Consider the following 17,624-nt stretch of genomic DNA (forward strand, 5'->3'; position numbering starts at 1 on the left):
GCTGGCCTGGAACTCAGAGATCTATATGCCAAGGGCTGGGACTAAAGGTGTGTACCACAATGCTGGCCCAGCTGTGTTCCTTTGAGAGCCCTGGCTAATATAGGTAACAAAACAGCGCCTTTACCCGCTGAGCCATTTTGAATGCCCTCCTTAAACTGTTTTGTTCAGCGGGGCTATCAGTAAGTAATAAGGGTTAACTTCGATGAAGCATGCCAAGTACTCAGTGTAAAGCCTGGAACTACTCAATAAACTTGTCGCTTTTAGGAAGTTACAAAAAAAAAAAAAAAAAAAAAAAAAAAAAAGTAAATAAAGAAAGCGCCTCTATTCCAAGGCAGGGGAAACAACTTAAAACAGTGACTTGGTCCCATCCTCTTAGGCTGAAGTCACCAAAGTCCTGTTGTCCTAGACTCTACCTATATCTGGCAGCCTCTGCTTCTGACGTCGCAGGTGCGTCTGAAAACGTAATTAGATTAGAAGCTGCGGGCTGATGTAGCTGCTTAACTTGGGGACACAAACCCAGGCCACCTGACAGGCACTGCCACGTCTTTTGCGGCTTGAGAGCCTTGAGGGAGAGGGCGGAGCCATGCCCGGAGTGTACGTCACGCTTTGGGCCCGCCCCTCCGCGGCCTGAGTGGCTGTTAGGGCGGGACTCACAGGCCGAACGGCATGACGCTAGAAGGGCGGGACAAGTGCGTGCCCGGAAGTCTCGGGGAGGGGCGTGACGTACATCCGGCGCGTAGCTGGCGGTCCTGGGTACTGCTGGTCTGTGTGTTCTGAGGGAGGGTCGCGCCGCCAGCCACCGCCGGAGGAGCCCCTCGGGCCGTGAGTCGGGGCCGGAGCGGAGGAGGCGGCGGTCGGGCAGCGGGCCTGGGGCGGGCGGCAGCAAAGGTCGGGGCGGGGGCGGCCGCGGAGGGGCTGGGTGGGGGAGAAGTGACACGCAGGCGGTTCCGCGGGCCGGCTCTGGGCGGGGACGGGCCGCAGCTGTGGGGTGGCGTGGCGGCGTTCGGGTGTCTGGGACGCCTTCGTGGTAGAGGAGTCCCGTTCTTAGATGTGGGTAGCTGGAGCCCTGGGCGCCCATCCTTGGGTTCTGCAGTCCCGGGGGGGCACGCTGGTAGCGAGTGGGCGCTCGAGCCTCACGTTCAGCCTCTGGGCATACAACACCCTGTCTGGAACCCAGTGTTCGCTTCTTTCACCAACACCCCCTCTCTTTTTTCCTGTGCATGGAAAAATTCCCTCCTGGGCATTTATCGTAGATGAGTATTTTCTACATTTTTGCCCAGGTGAGGATGGTAACAAATACCATTTCTCGGTATTCTCCCTTGTGCGGGTGTTCTCCCAGTACCCGGGCTCCATCTGCTCAGGTTCAAAAAAGGGGGGCGTTTAGGGGAGATTGGCAAGAAAGGTGATCGTTGACATTTACCCCTCAGCTACGTAGAACTTGTTAGCTAATTGTCAGCTGCTCTCTACCTCAGGTTCATCTGGAGTGAAGGTGTATAAGTAATGAGTACGTTTTTATTGGCTCATAGTAATTTTGGGACTTCTCTCTTGTTTGTTTCCATCAGTCTTGGTATTTGATGTTTGCACGTTTTTACTTTCGGTTCAGGAATAGTGGTGTTGGTTTTAATGTTTTTAACATTCCATAGATGATAGTGTAGATGAAGAAAAGAAAAAAAAAGTGATCTTCAGTAAAAATACCATCTGAAAAGTGTGTTTTTAGGAAAATTGTCATTTGTGTAAGTGGTTGGTTAGGGAAGTTTCCTTTATCGGAAGTTGAATAGTTGGCATTTTAGACGAGCAGGAAAGGCTTTTGGTTTTGGGTGAGAGTTTTAAGTCCTTGGAACTGATGCTTTCAGCTGCACAGTGTAGAACAAGACAGGTAGCCTAAGAGTGACCACCACATCTTCATCTTGTTCAGAGATCTCTGCCTGTTGGTTGGTGAGAGGATAAAATGAGGTATATGTGCAGGTGCTGTATAAATTCTAAGGTTGCTGGTGGGTGAATTGGTTCAGATCCTGAGATCTCAGGGACAGAGGAGCCGGCAAGGCCATCTCTTCAACTTTGGGCAGCAGTGCTACCCAATTCCTGGCATCTGGTAGGAGTTAGTCCTTTTTAACATCACTGAATAATTAATTCTAATACTTTCCCTATCTCATTTTGGTGGGAAGAATTTATAGGGCTTTGAAAACAAGAACTGACAAGGAAAAATAAGTCAGAAAATCAAAGTAATTCAGTTACCACTTTTTTAAAAAATCCCCTAAAGTGTCACTTGCTTTCCTTTTTTGTTTCCCTTTGCCGGTTAGTCAGGAGTGTTTGAGACAGGAGTGTTTCTGTGTATCCCCTGGCTGTCCTGGAACTCTGTAGAACACACTGGCCCGAACTTACAGAGATCTGCCTGCCTCTGCCTCCAGAATGCTGGGATTATAGGCATGCACCACAACTGCCTGGCCTTTTTCTTTCTCTCTTTTGTCTCCCCTCTCCCCTTTGACATGTGCCACCACGGCCTTGCTCTTTTTTTTTTTGACATAGACTCTCACTTATATAGCCCAGGCTGGCCTCAAACTTAATATATAGGTCAAGCTGTCACAAACTAAAGCTCATCTTCCAAGTGCCATCATTAAAGGTTGTACTCCCAAGCTCATTTTGGGAGTATGTCTAAAAAGATGTGCTAATTTTTTTTTAAGTACCTATTGGCAGCAAAATCAGTACACATGAATTTTGAAGTGTTGGGTTGAAAAGAATGGGCACAGTGGGAGTAACAGCCTATTAAAGATGAACTATGCTTGTCTAAGAGTAAAGGGGGGCGGAGGAGGCTGTCTGGTTTGGGGAACTGTAGAAGAAAGATACATTCTTTTATTGCAGAAAATTTAAAGTTAACTGAATTTCTGAGCTACTGATGCAGAAATTCAGTGTGACTGGGAAATAGGACTCTGAGTCTTTACCATTTCTCAGCATCTCTAGTTCTATCCTCTTAACTATGCTTAGAGCTGATGTGTATAGACCTGTCAGTGGCTTTGAGTCATACATTTTTTCCTAAGCCTATAGGAAATAGGAAAAGTGGTGGTGTCTGTGCTAATTAAGACAGACTTGTGCCAGCAGTCCAGTGCTACATAGTTGACCCTGTCTCAAAAGAACAAATAAGATATTTACTTGCTTTGAAGCCTCTTGCTATATTATAAATGAGTATTCTTAAGAAATTAAGAATTTAGCTAGACAATGATGGCATATGACTTTAATCCTAGCACTCAAGAGGCAGAAGTTTGAGGCCAGTCTGATCTACAAAGTGAGTCCTGGACAAGACTGTTACACAGAGAAACCTTGTTTCAAAAAACAAACAAACAAAAAGAAATTAAGAATTTGTAAAATGAATATGTACTTGATTGTATTACAGAAGTTTTTTTTTATTCCTTCATGGTTCTATAAAATAGTATATCTTTTCGGAAGTTGAAACATATTAGCAAAAAGGTTAAGGGTAAATGGAGCCCAAAGAACTGGGACAGTTACAGATTTGGACTTTCTGGAACTGTGTAGAATAGCTTAATGAACCTTTAATTAGGCTGATGAACTTTTCCTTCTTGGCTTTGTTTTGATTCCTTTATTGTTGTTTTGAGACAGAATTCCAGTGGCCTGGGGCTCACTGTGTGGACTAGGCTGACCAAATTGTTCTTGCCTCTGTCTCCGATGTGCTGGAGTTACGTGGACATGTCACCACATCTAGTTCTCATCATGTTTTCTACCTGGTGTTTGGCCTTTTGATTCAACTCCCCCCCCCCCCCAAAGTTTCTCTGTGTGGCCCTGGCTGTCCTGGAACTCCCTCTGTAGACCAGGCTGGCCTCGAACTCACAAAGATCCGCCTGCCTCTGCCTCCCAAATGCTGGGATTAAAGGCGTGCGCCACCACCGCCTAACTGGATTCTGATTATTAAGGACACTGAATTCCAAGGAATGTTGCCAACTAGTAGGCAGCAGTGGTTATCTAAGGATGTGAATGGGCAGCTGCCGGGAGTAAAAGAGGATAGTGTATCTCAGTATCTGAATATGCAGATGTGAGATTCCTAGAGGCTTCCCTTCAGACTGCAAAATCCTTGTCTCAAGAGAGATTAGTTGGTCTATGCAAGATTGACTTGAATTTTAAGTGTATGAGTGTGTTTCTTGCATGCATTTGTGTTAGGATGAGGGTAGAGGAGAGTGTTGGAACCATAGAACTAGTTAACAGGCAGGTATGAACCACCATGTGGGTGCTGGGAATCAAATCTGGGTCCTCTAGAAGAGCAGCAAATGTTCTTAACTTCTGAGTCATGTTTCCAGCCCCAGACTTTGCTTTCCTGTTCTTGAGAACTCAGGTCTGTAAACATGTGTCATGGCCAGAGAACAAGACATGCAGAAAGTTAATGTTACTTTTGTATTTTACATAGGTTGTAAGCATCAATAATGTCTTTCATCTTTGAGTGGATCTACAATGGCTTCAGCAGTGTGCTCCAGTTCCTAGGTAAAACCATTTTCATAAAACACATTGCAGGTTGCAACTATCATTTCCTCAAACAATTTGTATCTGAGCTGCCTTTGGTGGGAAGAGCATTAAGAAGTTGTTTTCTCTTGTAGGACTCTACAAGAAATCGGGGAAGCTTGTATTCTTAGGTTTGGACAATGCAGGCAAAACCACTCTTCTTCACATGCTGAAAGATGACAGACTAGGCCAGCACGTACCGACACTACATCCCAGTAAGTTTCAGAGTGCCAGGTGACCTTTCGATGGTCAGTGTCACACATGGAGGGTGACTCCTCAGTTAATGTAGTTGTTTTACTAACTGACTTCCTGGAAGCCCGTTTATTTTGAAGTTACTACAGACACACTCAGGTTACCTCACTTACTCTGCATCCCTGGGACCTTGTCACTGACCTTTCTGACCAGTTCTGTCATGAAGCATAGCTCCCATATGTGATCTTAAGAAGAAAACTTGGAGGAAATTTTTTTTAGGTTAAGAATATTTTCATTCCCGTCCTTTCTTTACACAGTGAAAGCTTGATTTGGTTTGCATTAGTATTGGTTTTCAGTACTAGCACTTGGGCCTTTGGTCAGAAGTTTATTTCTTTTCCCCTTTTTGACACTTTCAGCTTCAGAAGAACTGACAATTGCTGGAATGACTTTTACCACTTTTGATCTTGGTGGACATGAGCAAGGTAAGAGACTGAGTTGAAGGTATTTTGTGAGCCACCTCTGCAATGCAGTGTGCCATTTTACCTTTTTAAAATTAAGAAATTGTGTGTGCATATGAATGATGTATGGGTGTGCATGCCACGTGGTATGGAAGTTAGGTGACAACTTTGTGGCATTGGTTCCTCCTTTACATGGTTACTGGAGATCAGAGGTCGTGAGGCCTGTGAGACAAGAACCTTTATCCACTGAGCCGTCTCACCAGTGCCCCACCTCCACTTTACCTTGTAAGGTACTTGTATTTAGGATTAGAGTTTTATTACTTCGTGACGTTATTTCACTATCACCTTTTTTTTTTTTTTTAAGATTTATTTATTTATTTAATATGTATACAGTACTCTGGCTGCACATACACCTGCAGGCCAGAAGAGGGCACCAGATCACATTATAGATGGTTGTGAGCCACCATGTGGTTGCTGAGAATTAAACTCAGGACCTCTGGAATAGCAGTCAGTGCTCTTAACCTCTGAGCTATCTCTCCAACCCCCTCTATTGCCCCCCCCCCCTTTTTTTTTCCTTCTGTTTTCAGGACAGGTTTCACTGTGTAGCATTAGTTGTCCTGGACTTGCGCTATAGACTAGCTAGCCTTCAATTTATAAGAGATCCTCGTGCCTTTGCCACAGTAGTGCTGGGAATAAAGGTCTGTTGCCACCCACTGCCACGGTTTTTTTTTTTTTTTTTTTTTTTTTTTTTTTAAGTGTATGAGCACTCTGTCAGCATGTATATCTGCATGCCAGAAAAGAGCATCAGACAGTGGTGAACACCATGTGGTTGCTGGGATTTGAACTCAGGACCTCTGGAAGAGTAGCTAGTACTCTTATCTGCTGAGCCATCTCTCCAGGCCACATCCACTTTTCTTTTAGAGAAAAGGTTTCATGTACCCCAGGTTAGCCATGATCTCCTTCGTGCTTTACTTTCAACTCTCAGGAACTAGGATTATAGGCATGTACCACTATGGCTGAGTTTTTCTAATTTCAGTAATTAAAAAAAATGGGGAAAACAAAACAAAACAAAACCAGGTGAGACAGTGCATGCTTTTAATCCCAGCACTTGGGAGGCAGAGGCAGGTGGATCACTTCGAGTTCAAGGCCAGCCTGGTCTACAAAGTGAGTCCAGGACAGCCAAGGCTACATAAAGAAACCCTGTCTTGAAAAACCAAACCAAACCAAACCAAAAAAATCCAAAAAAGTAAATAATACAGGGAATTCTCTGTACTTACAGATCTTGTCCAGATTTGTTAGTCTCTTTAATACTAATAATAATTTATTTATGAATTATATATGAGTACATCATGCCCCTAATTCCCTAATACTTGGGTATCTATTTCCCAAGAAAAAGAAAATTCTTTATAGCTGGGCATGGTGGTGCACGCCTTTAATCCCAGCACTCAGAGGCAGAGGCAGGTGGATTCTGTGAGTTCAAGGCCAGCCTGGTTTACAAAGAGAGTCCAGGACAGCTAAGGCTACACAGAGAAACCATGTCTCGAAGAACCAAAAAGAAGCAAACAAAACAAAACAACAACAACAAAAGAATATTCTGTATGAGCTGTGTGTGGTGTGCATGCTTTTAATCCCAATACTTGGAAGCCAGATGCATGCAGATCTCTGGAGTTTGAGGCCAGCCTGGTCTACAGAGTATTTTCTAGGACAGTTATACAAAGAAACCCTGTCTCAAAAAACAAAAACAAAACAAAAAGACCTATTCCCTTATATAATCAAATTTGCTATTTAAGTTTTATCAATGACATGTTTGTTTGTTTTTTAGTGATCCACCTGCCTCTGCCTCCAGAGTGCTGGGATTAAAGACATGCATCACCACACCCTGCAATGCATGTTTTTTATTGCTCAATAATGTCATTTTGCTATAGCCTTGGCTGGCCTCAAAGTGTCATATTTCTATCTTTAGTTGCTGAGTCTGTTTTGCATGCTTTATTCCGTGGGATATGAGTATTACAAGTAATTTTAAATTTCTCAAAAATTCCTAGAAGAATCCAATGGGTATTTGTAACCGCATTGAACTATGTTTTTATGTGTTCTGTTCATTTGGGACAGTTGGGGCATTTTTAATAGCCTTTTTGTTCTGCTTCAGGTTCTTTTTGCACTATTCATCCTGTGTCTCTGGCTCTTAGCGACCCATAAAGTGCTTTCTATGGATACTTGTTTATTTGCTTTTAGTTTACACCTGATATCTTTTGTTTGTTTTTGTTTTTCAGACAGGATTTCTCTGTTTAGCCTTGTCTGTCCTGGAACTTGCTCTGTAGTCCAGGCTGGCCTCAAACTCAGATTTCTGCCTGTTTCTGCCTCCAGAGTTCTAAGATTAAAGATGTAAGCCACCACTGCCTGGCTCACCTGTAAAATATTTTTTAAAAGATTTATTTATTATGTATACAATGTTGTGTCTGCATGTACAACTGCACACCAGTAGAGGGCACCACGTGAGCACCACGTGTTTACTGGGAATTGAACTCAGGACCTCTGGAAGAGCAGCCAGCGCTTTTGACCTTTGAGCCATTAACCAGCACTTTTTTTTTTAATAGACAGGATCTCTCTGTGTAGCCTTGGCTGTCCCTAGACTCACTTGTAGACCAGGCTGGCCTCGAACTCACAAAGATCTACCTGCCTCTGCCTCCCAAGTGCTGGGATTAAAGGCGTGTGCCACTATGTCCGGCTCTAACCAGCGCTCTTACCCTCCAGCCCCACCTGTAAATTTTTAAAATTCTTTTTTTTGTTTGATTGTTTTTCCTGCATGTATGTCTGTATACCATTTATGTGCCTGGTGCCTACAGAACCTAGAAGAGGGTATTGGATTCCCTAAAACTGGGGTTATAGACAGTCTTAATCTATCAAGTGGGTGCTGTGAACACAACCTGAATTCTCTGGAAGATCATCTAGTGTTCTTAATTGATGAGCCATCTCTCCAGCCTTGTAAAAAATTTTTTTAAAAGATTAATTTTATTTATAATTAATTGTGCAGGGGTGGGGCATTATGCATGTGCATGTGAGTGTAGGTACTGGCAGAGGTCGAAGGCATTGGATTCTCCTGGAGCTGGAGTTATAGGTGGTTCTGAGCTACCAGACCTAGGTGCTGGGAACTGAACTTGGGTTGAGTAGTATACACTCTTAACCACTGAGTCATCTCTCTAGCCCCTATTGGCTTGGTGTTTTTTGTTTTGCTTTGTTTTTTTCCTGTGCTGGGGATCAGACTCAGGTCCTAGGACATGTTAAGCATATCCCCAGTCTCCCTTCTGTGTGTTTTAGAAATCTACAGAATGGATATTTTTGTCTGTGTATCCTCAGTTTATATTTGGCAAAACTCTAGTCGCAGGAGTGAACTATTTAAGACCTGAAAATATTCTGGGAAGGCTAGAAAAAGAAACCATTACAATCTTATGAGACAGACTTGGGAGGCAGATCTCTGCCTAGTCTATAGAGCAAATTCCAGAACAGCAGAGCTATACAGAGACCCTGTCTAGACAAAAACAAATGAAAGAAACCTTGTGAGAGTTTCTCATCTTTTACTGAGTTGACAAGTCACTCTTTAGAAACATTTTGTTAGTTTAAATTGAATCGAGTTTTGAAGTATATTAAAACAGGATATTGACAGTGTTTGTTTTGTTTATTAATTTTATAGTCTGATTATATTAGGATATTTTATTCATTTGATATTAAAAGCTGGGAAAATCATGTTTAATATTATTAGAACCATAGAAAATACCCAAGAGCGAAAAGATTAGAGGACATGGCACCAGAAGTCTGTGACTAGGGAGTCTGTTTTGATGGATAGAATCTAGTCTAGTACGTTGCTTACTTTCTGTAATGGTTTGTGTTCTCTGCATTTGGATAGGGATGGGTGGATATTTGGTGTCTTTTCTGCTTCTTTCAAAAAGGCTTTGTAACTGCGAACAGCTTTAAATTCAGAGCAAGGGCATATGGAGAATGCCTGAAAGAACTGATAGCAAATGGGAGTTGGAGTTTGGTCAGAGAGGAAATGTTGAGGAACGGCTTTGTTTTGTTGACTGAGGAAAGTGTACTTAACAAGAACACATACCTAATAATCATGCATTAAGCCTTTTTGTTGTTTTTATTTTGAGATGCGGTCTTAGTATACCTAGTCTGGTTTTGAACTCTATTTTCTTTTTAAAAACATCTGTGAACACAAGGCTGTCCTTGAACTCACAGAGATCCATTTGCATCTGCATCTCAAGTGCTGAGATTAAAAGGCTGTGCTTCCACATCCAGATAAAGATTTATTTTTTTATGTTTATATGTGTGTATGTGTATGAGTGCCATATAAGTTTAGGTGCCGTCAGAGGCCAGGGAGTATGCCCGATCCCTGAGCTGCAGTTGCAGGTGGTAGTGAGCTGCCAGTGGTGCTGGGAGCCAAACATGGGTCCTCTAGAAGAGCAGAAAATGGTCTTAACCACTGAACTTGTTCCCAAGCCCCAAACTGTTATTGTTTTACAAATAAAATAAACAAACTTAGAAAGCAGCACAGGCTTGTAATGAGAGGTCAGTATGGAAGTGAACATGAATGCTCCAGGTTCTCCCACTGTCAGAGGTGACCAGGTGACCATGCAGACATCTTTAGCCTCCTGAACCATCCTATCTGAGCACTGGAAATCACAATACGATCTGAGTGTGGGTACACAAGCATGCAATCTCAGCACTAGGGGGCTGTCAGCCTGGGTCCTGTCTCAAAAAGCAAATCCCTTAGGTCAGGCGTGGTGGCGCATGCCTGTAATCCCAGCACTTGGGAGGCAGAGGCAGGTGGATCTCTGTGACTTCAAGGCCAGCCTGGTCTACAATGCAAGTCCAGGACAGCCAAGGCTACACAGAGAAACCCTGTCTCAAAGACCAAAGGGGGAGTGGGGGGTGGGGAATAAGCAAATCCCTTAAGTGTTGAGAATGTAGTTTACTATATTCAATCCCCACCCCTATGGCCCCAAATTACTGCACTACTCTGAAACATTCACCATGCCTTATTGTAAAACAAAAATAGACATTATTTATTGTTGGCATGTTGGCACAGATCTGTAATTTCAGCATCTGGGGGTGCTGAGGCAGAAATATGGATAGTTCAAGGCCAGCCTAGGCTACACAACACTGTGGGATGCTGTCTCAGAACAGTGACAAAAAACAGTGGTTGAATTTTGGAGGCTGAGTACCTGGCTGCAGAGTTTCAACTACCTGGCAGGCCCCAGCACTCTGTCAACACACATACTAGCAGTTAGGGACTACCATGGAACTAAAGCTAGATGAGCAACTAAACCATTATGTTTTAATTTGGAGGTTGCAAACAAAGTTAGCTTCAGGGTCAAAACTGGTCAGTTCATATTTTCTGCATTTACAGCATTAGGACTGGTGGGGATTTTGGCAAACTGTAGCAAATGGGACAACCATTGTGTTGGGCATGGCATTGCTAGGTCTACACTCTGTCAAGGAAGGCATTAACTTTTGTTTTCAAGACTCAGGTTTGGCTCACAGGCCATCAGTGTGCATAGTCTGTTGTACTGCTGGCCAGGACTTGGTGCACTCACAGGCCTCCTGTTATAAACCATTAGGTTATTCACTTGTCAACTGTAGTCTTGTTGATTTACACATTTTGTCTTTTAGCACGTCGAGTTTGGAAAAATTACCTCCCAGCAATTAATGGGATAGTTTTTCTGGTGGACTGTGCAGATCATTCTCGCCTCATGGAATCCAAAGTTGAGCTTAATGTAGGTTCATGTTTTTATATATCTTTTCTCCTGTCTTTCCCTGTGTTTTAAGAAATACATACTCAGCAGTTCCAATACTTAACGTGGTGAGAGTCTTAGAAGAAAGTATTTTAAAATATCAGACATGTTTTTTTAAAGATGTATGTTATTTTTATGTTATGTGTGAATGTTTTGCCTGAATCTGTGTGAGTGCTCTGTGCCTTGTGCCTGCAGAGGCCACAGGAGGGCACTGTATTCCCTGGAACTGGAGCTAAGAGATGATAAACAGTAGTGAACCATCATGTGGGTGTTGGGAATAGATTCCCTGGAAGAGCATCCAGTGCCCTTAACCGACTGCTGAGCCACCTCTCTAGCCCAGTGAGATTTAGCCTTTTAGTGTCCTGAGGAACCTCGGCTTAAACTTGAGTAAATTCGTGTTATAGTTCATATGACAGGCTTAACTGCATGGCCCAGCTTGCTCACAGCCCTCCTCAGTTCTGCCTGCTGTCCCAGTACTGTTCCCTCGTTGTGGTTGCTCTTTATATAGTCTTAGCCTAGTGGAACTCTGAAAGAGTTGAGAGCTTTTAAGATTTATTTATTTGTATATTTTATGTATATGGGTGTTTTGTTTGCATGGGAATTCAGTTAGAGATGGTAGTGTGCCAGGAATTGAACTCAGGACCTGGAAGAGCAGTCAGTGCTCTTAGCTGCTGAGCCCTATCTCCAGCCGAGTTCTTAGGCTTTCCGTTTATTTCCCCTACAGAATCATGTGATAGACTTTGATAGTCTGTTAGTACTCTTCAGTTTTTTACTCTGAGTTTTCTCCTTTGTTAGTCTTTCTATAATGTTGCTTTATAATGCCTATTCTTTCACCTTGTATCTTGTCTTTTTAATTTTTCTTTAAATTGCTTTTTATGCATATGAATATTTGCACGCACGTATGTATGTGCACCACAGGCGTGCCTGGTGTTAATGGAGGCCAGAAGAAGTATCCCACAGAACTGGAGTTACAGATGATTGTGAGGTGCCATGTGGGTGCTGAAAACTAAACCCCCATCCTTTATAAGAGCAAGTGCTCTTGCTTAACCATCTTTCCAGCGCCTTTTTCTTTCATCTAGAAATGTTTCTTTCATTCTTTTTGCAGTTTAAACCTGTCTCATTTTATTTTGTGTTTATTAGTGTGAGGGTGTCAGGTCCCCTGGAACTGGAGTTACAGATAGTTGTGAGCTGCCATGTGGGTGCTTGGAATTGAACCCAGATCCTCTGGAAGAACAGGCAGTGTTCTTAACCACTGAGCAATATCTTCAGCCCTACTTCCCTTTCTTAAGCTTTACTTCAACCTTTTCTTTTTTTATAAATGTTGATTGGTATTTTGCCTGCATGTGTATCTGTGTGAGGGTGTCAGATCCCCAGGAACAGGTGTGAGCTGCCAATTGGATGCTGGGAATTGAACTCAGGTCCTCTGGAAGAGCAGCCAGTGCTTTTAACCCCTGAGCCACCTCTCCAGCCTATACTTAATACTCTTGATTAATTTTTGTTTTATTAATTTGTTTTGTTGAGACAGGGTCTCACTTGGCCTCTTAAGTCTCCCAAATGCTGGGATTACAAGAATACACCACATTCCCAGCCAATGTGAGCTCTTCCACTTAGTCTTCTGCTTAATTCTAAATGGAGGTACTCCTGAGGGTCTTCAGTTTCTCCATCCTCATCTGCATGGTACTGGCTCCAGGTGGATCTCTTGTGCACACCTGCTGAGCTTCAGCCTCACACAGTGCTGCCTACCATGTGGTCCTTCCCAGAATGGAGCTCTGGATCGATCCTCTCCACCATCCTGGATGCTCTGGAAACCTACAAATTGTAGATTCTCCCACCACCCTGTCTTGCACTGTACTGCCAGAGGGAACTTGTCACTCCCCCCTGCTTTGCTTCCTTTAATGGTTCTGTCATTTACAGGGGAAAGCACACACAGTCTCCCTTATTCTTCTAACTCTGCTTTCTTGTTGTGAGACTCAGGTGCCAGTCCTGAAATTGTACCAGTACTGCCTCCTCTTTTGCCTGCTTTATTCTTTTAGACACTCATTCATTTCTTCGCAGAATCCTTCTTGCACAATCCATTTAGCAGACCATCTCTTAGGCCAGCACTCCAGACAGACACTGTTTATCAAATCACTGTCATGGAAGTGTAGATCTGCTGACTTTGGATTAACATTCTTTTGGATCTAGTGCAGCTTAAAATTTTGGACTGGCACTGTGACATAGTTGTCTGTGGCTATCGCATTTGCTTTGTTGCTGAACATCTGTGTGAATGCCTTAATCTAGTCAGGTGGTGCTATGTGTGGCTATTAGAATTCTTAAACTGGCCAGGCGGTGGTGGGGCACGTCTTTAATCCCAGCACTTAGGAGGCAGAAGCAGGTGGATCACTGTGAGTTCAAGGTTAGCCTGGTCTACAAAGCGAGTCCAGGACAGCCAAGGCTACAGAGAGAGACCCTGTCTCGAAAAACCAAAAAAAAAAAAAAAAAAAGAAAAAGGATTCTTACACTGTTGCACAGCCATTGTTCATATACTTCCCTTTCTCCACTTAAACATGTTCCACCTTCTCATAGAACCCAGTCTCAGTTCCAAGTCTTGGCTAAGATTGCATGAGTTACCATGCTCCTCTGAAGATGCCAGTGTTGACTGTCCTGGTTCATTGTGATACTCCTCACCTGCTGTGTTCTGTTTTCACCTGGGTTTGGTGACATGAACTCAGGGCCTTTCACTTCTGTGATCCTCTCAGCACCTAATGCCAAGATGAACTGTTGACCAGGTGCAAAGACAGCTACATGTTGCCATACGAAACCAGTAGAAGTTGGTTTTTATTATGTAATGAGCTTTCATTTCATAAGTTGCTCACTTGGGTTTGTTTGTTTTTAACCTTGTCTTTAGGCTTTAATGACTGATGAAACAATATCCAATGTGCCAATTCTCATCTTGGGAAACAAAATTGACAGGACAGATGCAATCAGTGAAGAAAAACTCCGTGAAATATTTGGGCTCTATGGGCAGACCACCGGAAAGGTAAGAGAAAAGCCTTCCGGAGTCATAAAGAGGACACCCACACTACTTAAACTTGGGTGCCTTTTCTTTCTTGTGTTTTCAGACAGGGTCTCTTGGGTGTGAATGTTTCATCCGGGCATATTCTTTACCTATTTTCCTCCCCTTATTCTTCCTGCTCCTTCCCTCCTTGGGCCTTGAACGCAGGGCTTTGCACATGCTAAGTAAGTGCTGTAACAATGAGCCATACTCCTACCCTCTTCTTTACCTGTCTTCTAATACCTAATAAATGAAGAAGTGAGAGAAAAGGCCGTCTTTCTTTAAATATTTAATTTCTTATTTTGTGTATATGGATATTTTGCCTGCATGTGTCTGTGTACTACACATAAGCAGTGCCCATGGATGTTGTCAGAAGTGCAGGAGACTCTGGAACTAGTGTTTCAGAGATGGTTGTTAGCCACTATTGGGCGCTAATATTTACTTACTTTTGGATTAAAATCTTAATTAGTACTATTTTGAGGCAATGTCTGTGTACACCAGGCTGGTCTCAAACTCATAGAGATCTGCCTATCTCTGCCTCCCTAGTGCTGGGATTAAAGGTGCAAACCAGCACATCTGGCTTCAGTTATTTTAAAGAATTTTCTGGGGCAAAGGAGACAGCTCAGCAGTTCAGAATATGTCTTGCTCTTGCAGAGAACCCAAGTTTGTTTTTTAGCACCTATGTTGGGCAGCTCACAACCGCCTGTAACTCCAGCTGCAGGGAATATGATGGCCATGGCCTCCGTGGGCACTGCATTTACCTGCCCACTGCCACAGACATCCACATATACATAACTTAACAATGAAGTGACTCTTTAAAAAGTATTACATATGCTTTTCAAGTATTAAAATCAAAGCACTTGATTATCAGTGCTTCTTGCTGATAGAAGTGTAACTATTATCCCATTTTGCAAGTGAGGAAACAGTAGTTTGTTCAGGTCTGCATAGAAAATGGATAGTAAAACCAGAGATAGAACTGAAATAGCGTACATCAGTGTGCCCTGCTGTCTATACTATAATTTGAAGGGAGGCTCTGGTCTAGAAAAATGGGCTGATGAGAGAGAAAATATAGAAATATAAGCTAGGTACTTTGTGTATGTGTATATACTTGTTCATGTATGTAGAAACCTGAGGTCAACTTTGGCTTTCACTCTTATAAAAGTATTTGGCGCTCATTTATTGACCTAGGGTGGGTGGCCAAGGAGCTTCAGGAATCCACTTGCGATCCACTTGGGTCACAGGTGTGTGCACCATGCTTAGCTGTTTATGTGGGTACTGGAGATCTGAATTTAGGTCTTTATACTTGTTCAGCAGGCACTTTGTCCACTGAGCTGTCTCCCTAGTCCCCTTATCTTTTTTTTTTTTAATTTTAATTGTGATCTATGGTAGCTTCTTTAAAAACCTTTTTTTTTTCCCCCATAGTTTCCACACCTTCAGAGTGCTGGGATAAATTTTTGTTTGTTTTGCAAAACAGGCTTTCTCCGTATAACAACCCTGGCTGACTTGGAACTTACTCTGTAGACCAGGCTGGCCTCAAACTCACAGAAATCTGCCTGCCTCTGCCTCTCAAGTGTTGGGATTAAAGGGGTGCTTGACCATGCCCGGTTTAATTCCATGGTCTTGACTCATTATATATTTATTTCTAGAAATGCTCCCAGGCTAGATGTGGTGGTGCACATTGAGGGCAGCCCCAGCTACACAATGAGAACCTGCCTTTATTGCATTTATTTCTGTGTGTGGTGTGAATGCTTCTTTTTTAAAGCTCATCTGGTTGTCCTGTTCTCTATGAATGTCACATACACATCAGTTTCTTTTGTGCAACCCGACATTGTCGTTTCTGAATGCTTATGTTAGCGAATATACTAGAACGTCCAGGCTTGTTTTGTCTGTCGTAGAATATGTGGGCCCATGGGTCTCTGAAGTTTCTTCACAGTTCCTTGTCATAACTGTTGATGAATGTTAGGCATTCATAGCTAGTGCTTTTCAGAGATACAGGATGAGGCAGTGTGTAGAAGCTGTTAATTTTTATTGTGATCCAGGCTCTGCAGAGCTCATCTGTGTGGCCGACATACTTTGCAGTTACTATCTGTGTGCGCTTTTGCATGTGGAGGTTCTAACAGGCCTCTCTGGGTTTTGCCTCCCTTAGGGGAATGTGACTCTGAAGGAGCTGAACGCCCGCCCAATGGAAGTATTCATGTGCAGTGTGCTCAAGAGGCAAGGCTACGGCGAGGGTTTCCGCTGGCTTTCCCAGTATATTGACTGATGTTTGGACAGTGAAAATAAAGAGTTTTACTTCTGGACTGATCCTATTCACAGCTTCCTCATGGACTTTTCTAATAGAACAAGGAAAGCTCTCCAACCATGTCTGGCATTGAGAAGCCACGCATCTCTGTCTACGCCCATTGCCCAGTGGTGACATGTGCTCTTCTCCACTCTTGGGAAGTAACACTGCCTGTCTGCTGGTGCAGGTCAGTGTGCGGGGACGTGGGCTGGCAGGATTTGCCAGGGAAAGCTGGGTGCCATCATGGGACACCTGAAAAGAAAAACACGTCTCACCACTGGTTGATTTCAAAAGAAAGTGATTCTATTTTTTAAAGAAAGTGTTGTTAATGTAATTGGTATCCCTTCTCTAACTTTTTGAGTTCACAATTTACTTGGTCCAGATTTTCTATCCTTTTTTTTTTTTTAACTAGTAAACGAAATTTAGATACTTCATAAAATTATGAACAGACAGCGCTTTGGAGGCCAGAGCTATGCTGTGTAACTGCCTTGTTGAAGGTGGCACTTGAGCCCAAGCGCCAGGAGAGGGCAGCCTTGTCCTTACCTGGGGCTTTGTCCACCGTAGTAAGGCGAGTCCCTCATCTGGAGTGGGTAAAGTGTCATTGTCACATTGTCAACTTTACTTGCAGTTACCGGTTCCAGCAGGCTTTGCTTTTATACTGTTGTGGAATTTCATCTCTTTGTGTAGCACCTTCCTTTTTTCACTGTAGATATAAAAAGTAACTTTTGCCTCATGAGTTAAGAACATCTCTCATGTAGACCGCATGCTGCAGGTGTGTCCAGATGCTTTTGAATATATTCTCGGGGGATAGTTCTGAACAGGAGGACACAGGTCAAAGTCAACACCCTGAGGCTGAATTCTGTGAGTAGAAGACCTGTCCATCTGCTCTGATAGCACCGTGTGAACCTAGGAAAGACTTTCAGGGGGCTTTGTGTTTGCCCCTCCAGAAGCAAGCAGAGAAAACACAAAATGGCCTTCCAGCAACAGCAAGTGCTGGTGTGAGAGCGGCAGCCAGCAGCGGCCCTGTGAGGATCATGAACAGCATTTTTATAGTGTCTGGTTTTCTTGATGCCACATGTGAAATTGGGTTTTCATGATGTTAACTTTATATTCTCCCCTTGGAGGAGAGGAGAGGAGAGGAGCTGGTCTGCAGGTGGGAGGGTGTCTTGATCCCTACTTCTTTAGTGCCAGGTGAGAGGTGGGGTCTCAGTTACGATGCTGCTACATTGTGACAGACTTGGGTTGAGCAAGAGGGTAGGGAAGGTGGATCGCACACTCCTGGGGGAGGGGGTTCTCACTTTTTAGTTTTGAGCACTGAGCTTGTGGGACAGTGTTCTGTTACACTGCCAGGTTTCCAAATCCGA

The 17,624-nt window shown here is 43.4% G+C and overlaps 1 protein-coding gene across 1 annotated transcript; it reads left to right on the top strand.

Annotated features, from left to right (window-relative positions):
* The first annotated feature begins 683 nt into the window (after positions 1-683).
* Positions 684-17,624, top strand: Sar1a (secretion associated Ras related GTPase 1A). The gene is made up of 7 exons (XM_051153119.1): positions 684-822; positions 4,412-4,485; positions 4,599-4,718; positions 5,112-5,177; positions 10,824-10,927; positions 13,833-13,964; positions 16,126-17,624. Exons 2-7 carry the CDS (start codon positions 4,428-4,430, stop codon positions 16,240-16,242), a joined length of 597 nt encoding a protein of 198 aa, XP_051009076.1. The 5' UTR covers positions 684-822; positions 4,412-4,427; the 3' UTR covers positions 16,243-17,624.

The sequence above is a fragment of the Acomys russatus genome, chromosome 11 (assembly GCF_903995435.1).
Source record: "Acomys russatus chromosome 11, mAcoRus1.1, whole genome shotgun sequence".
In the NCBI taxonomy this organism is placed as follows: Eukaryota; Metazoa; Chordata; class Mammalia; order Rodentia; family Muridae; genus Acomys; species Acomys russatus.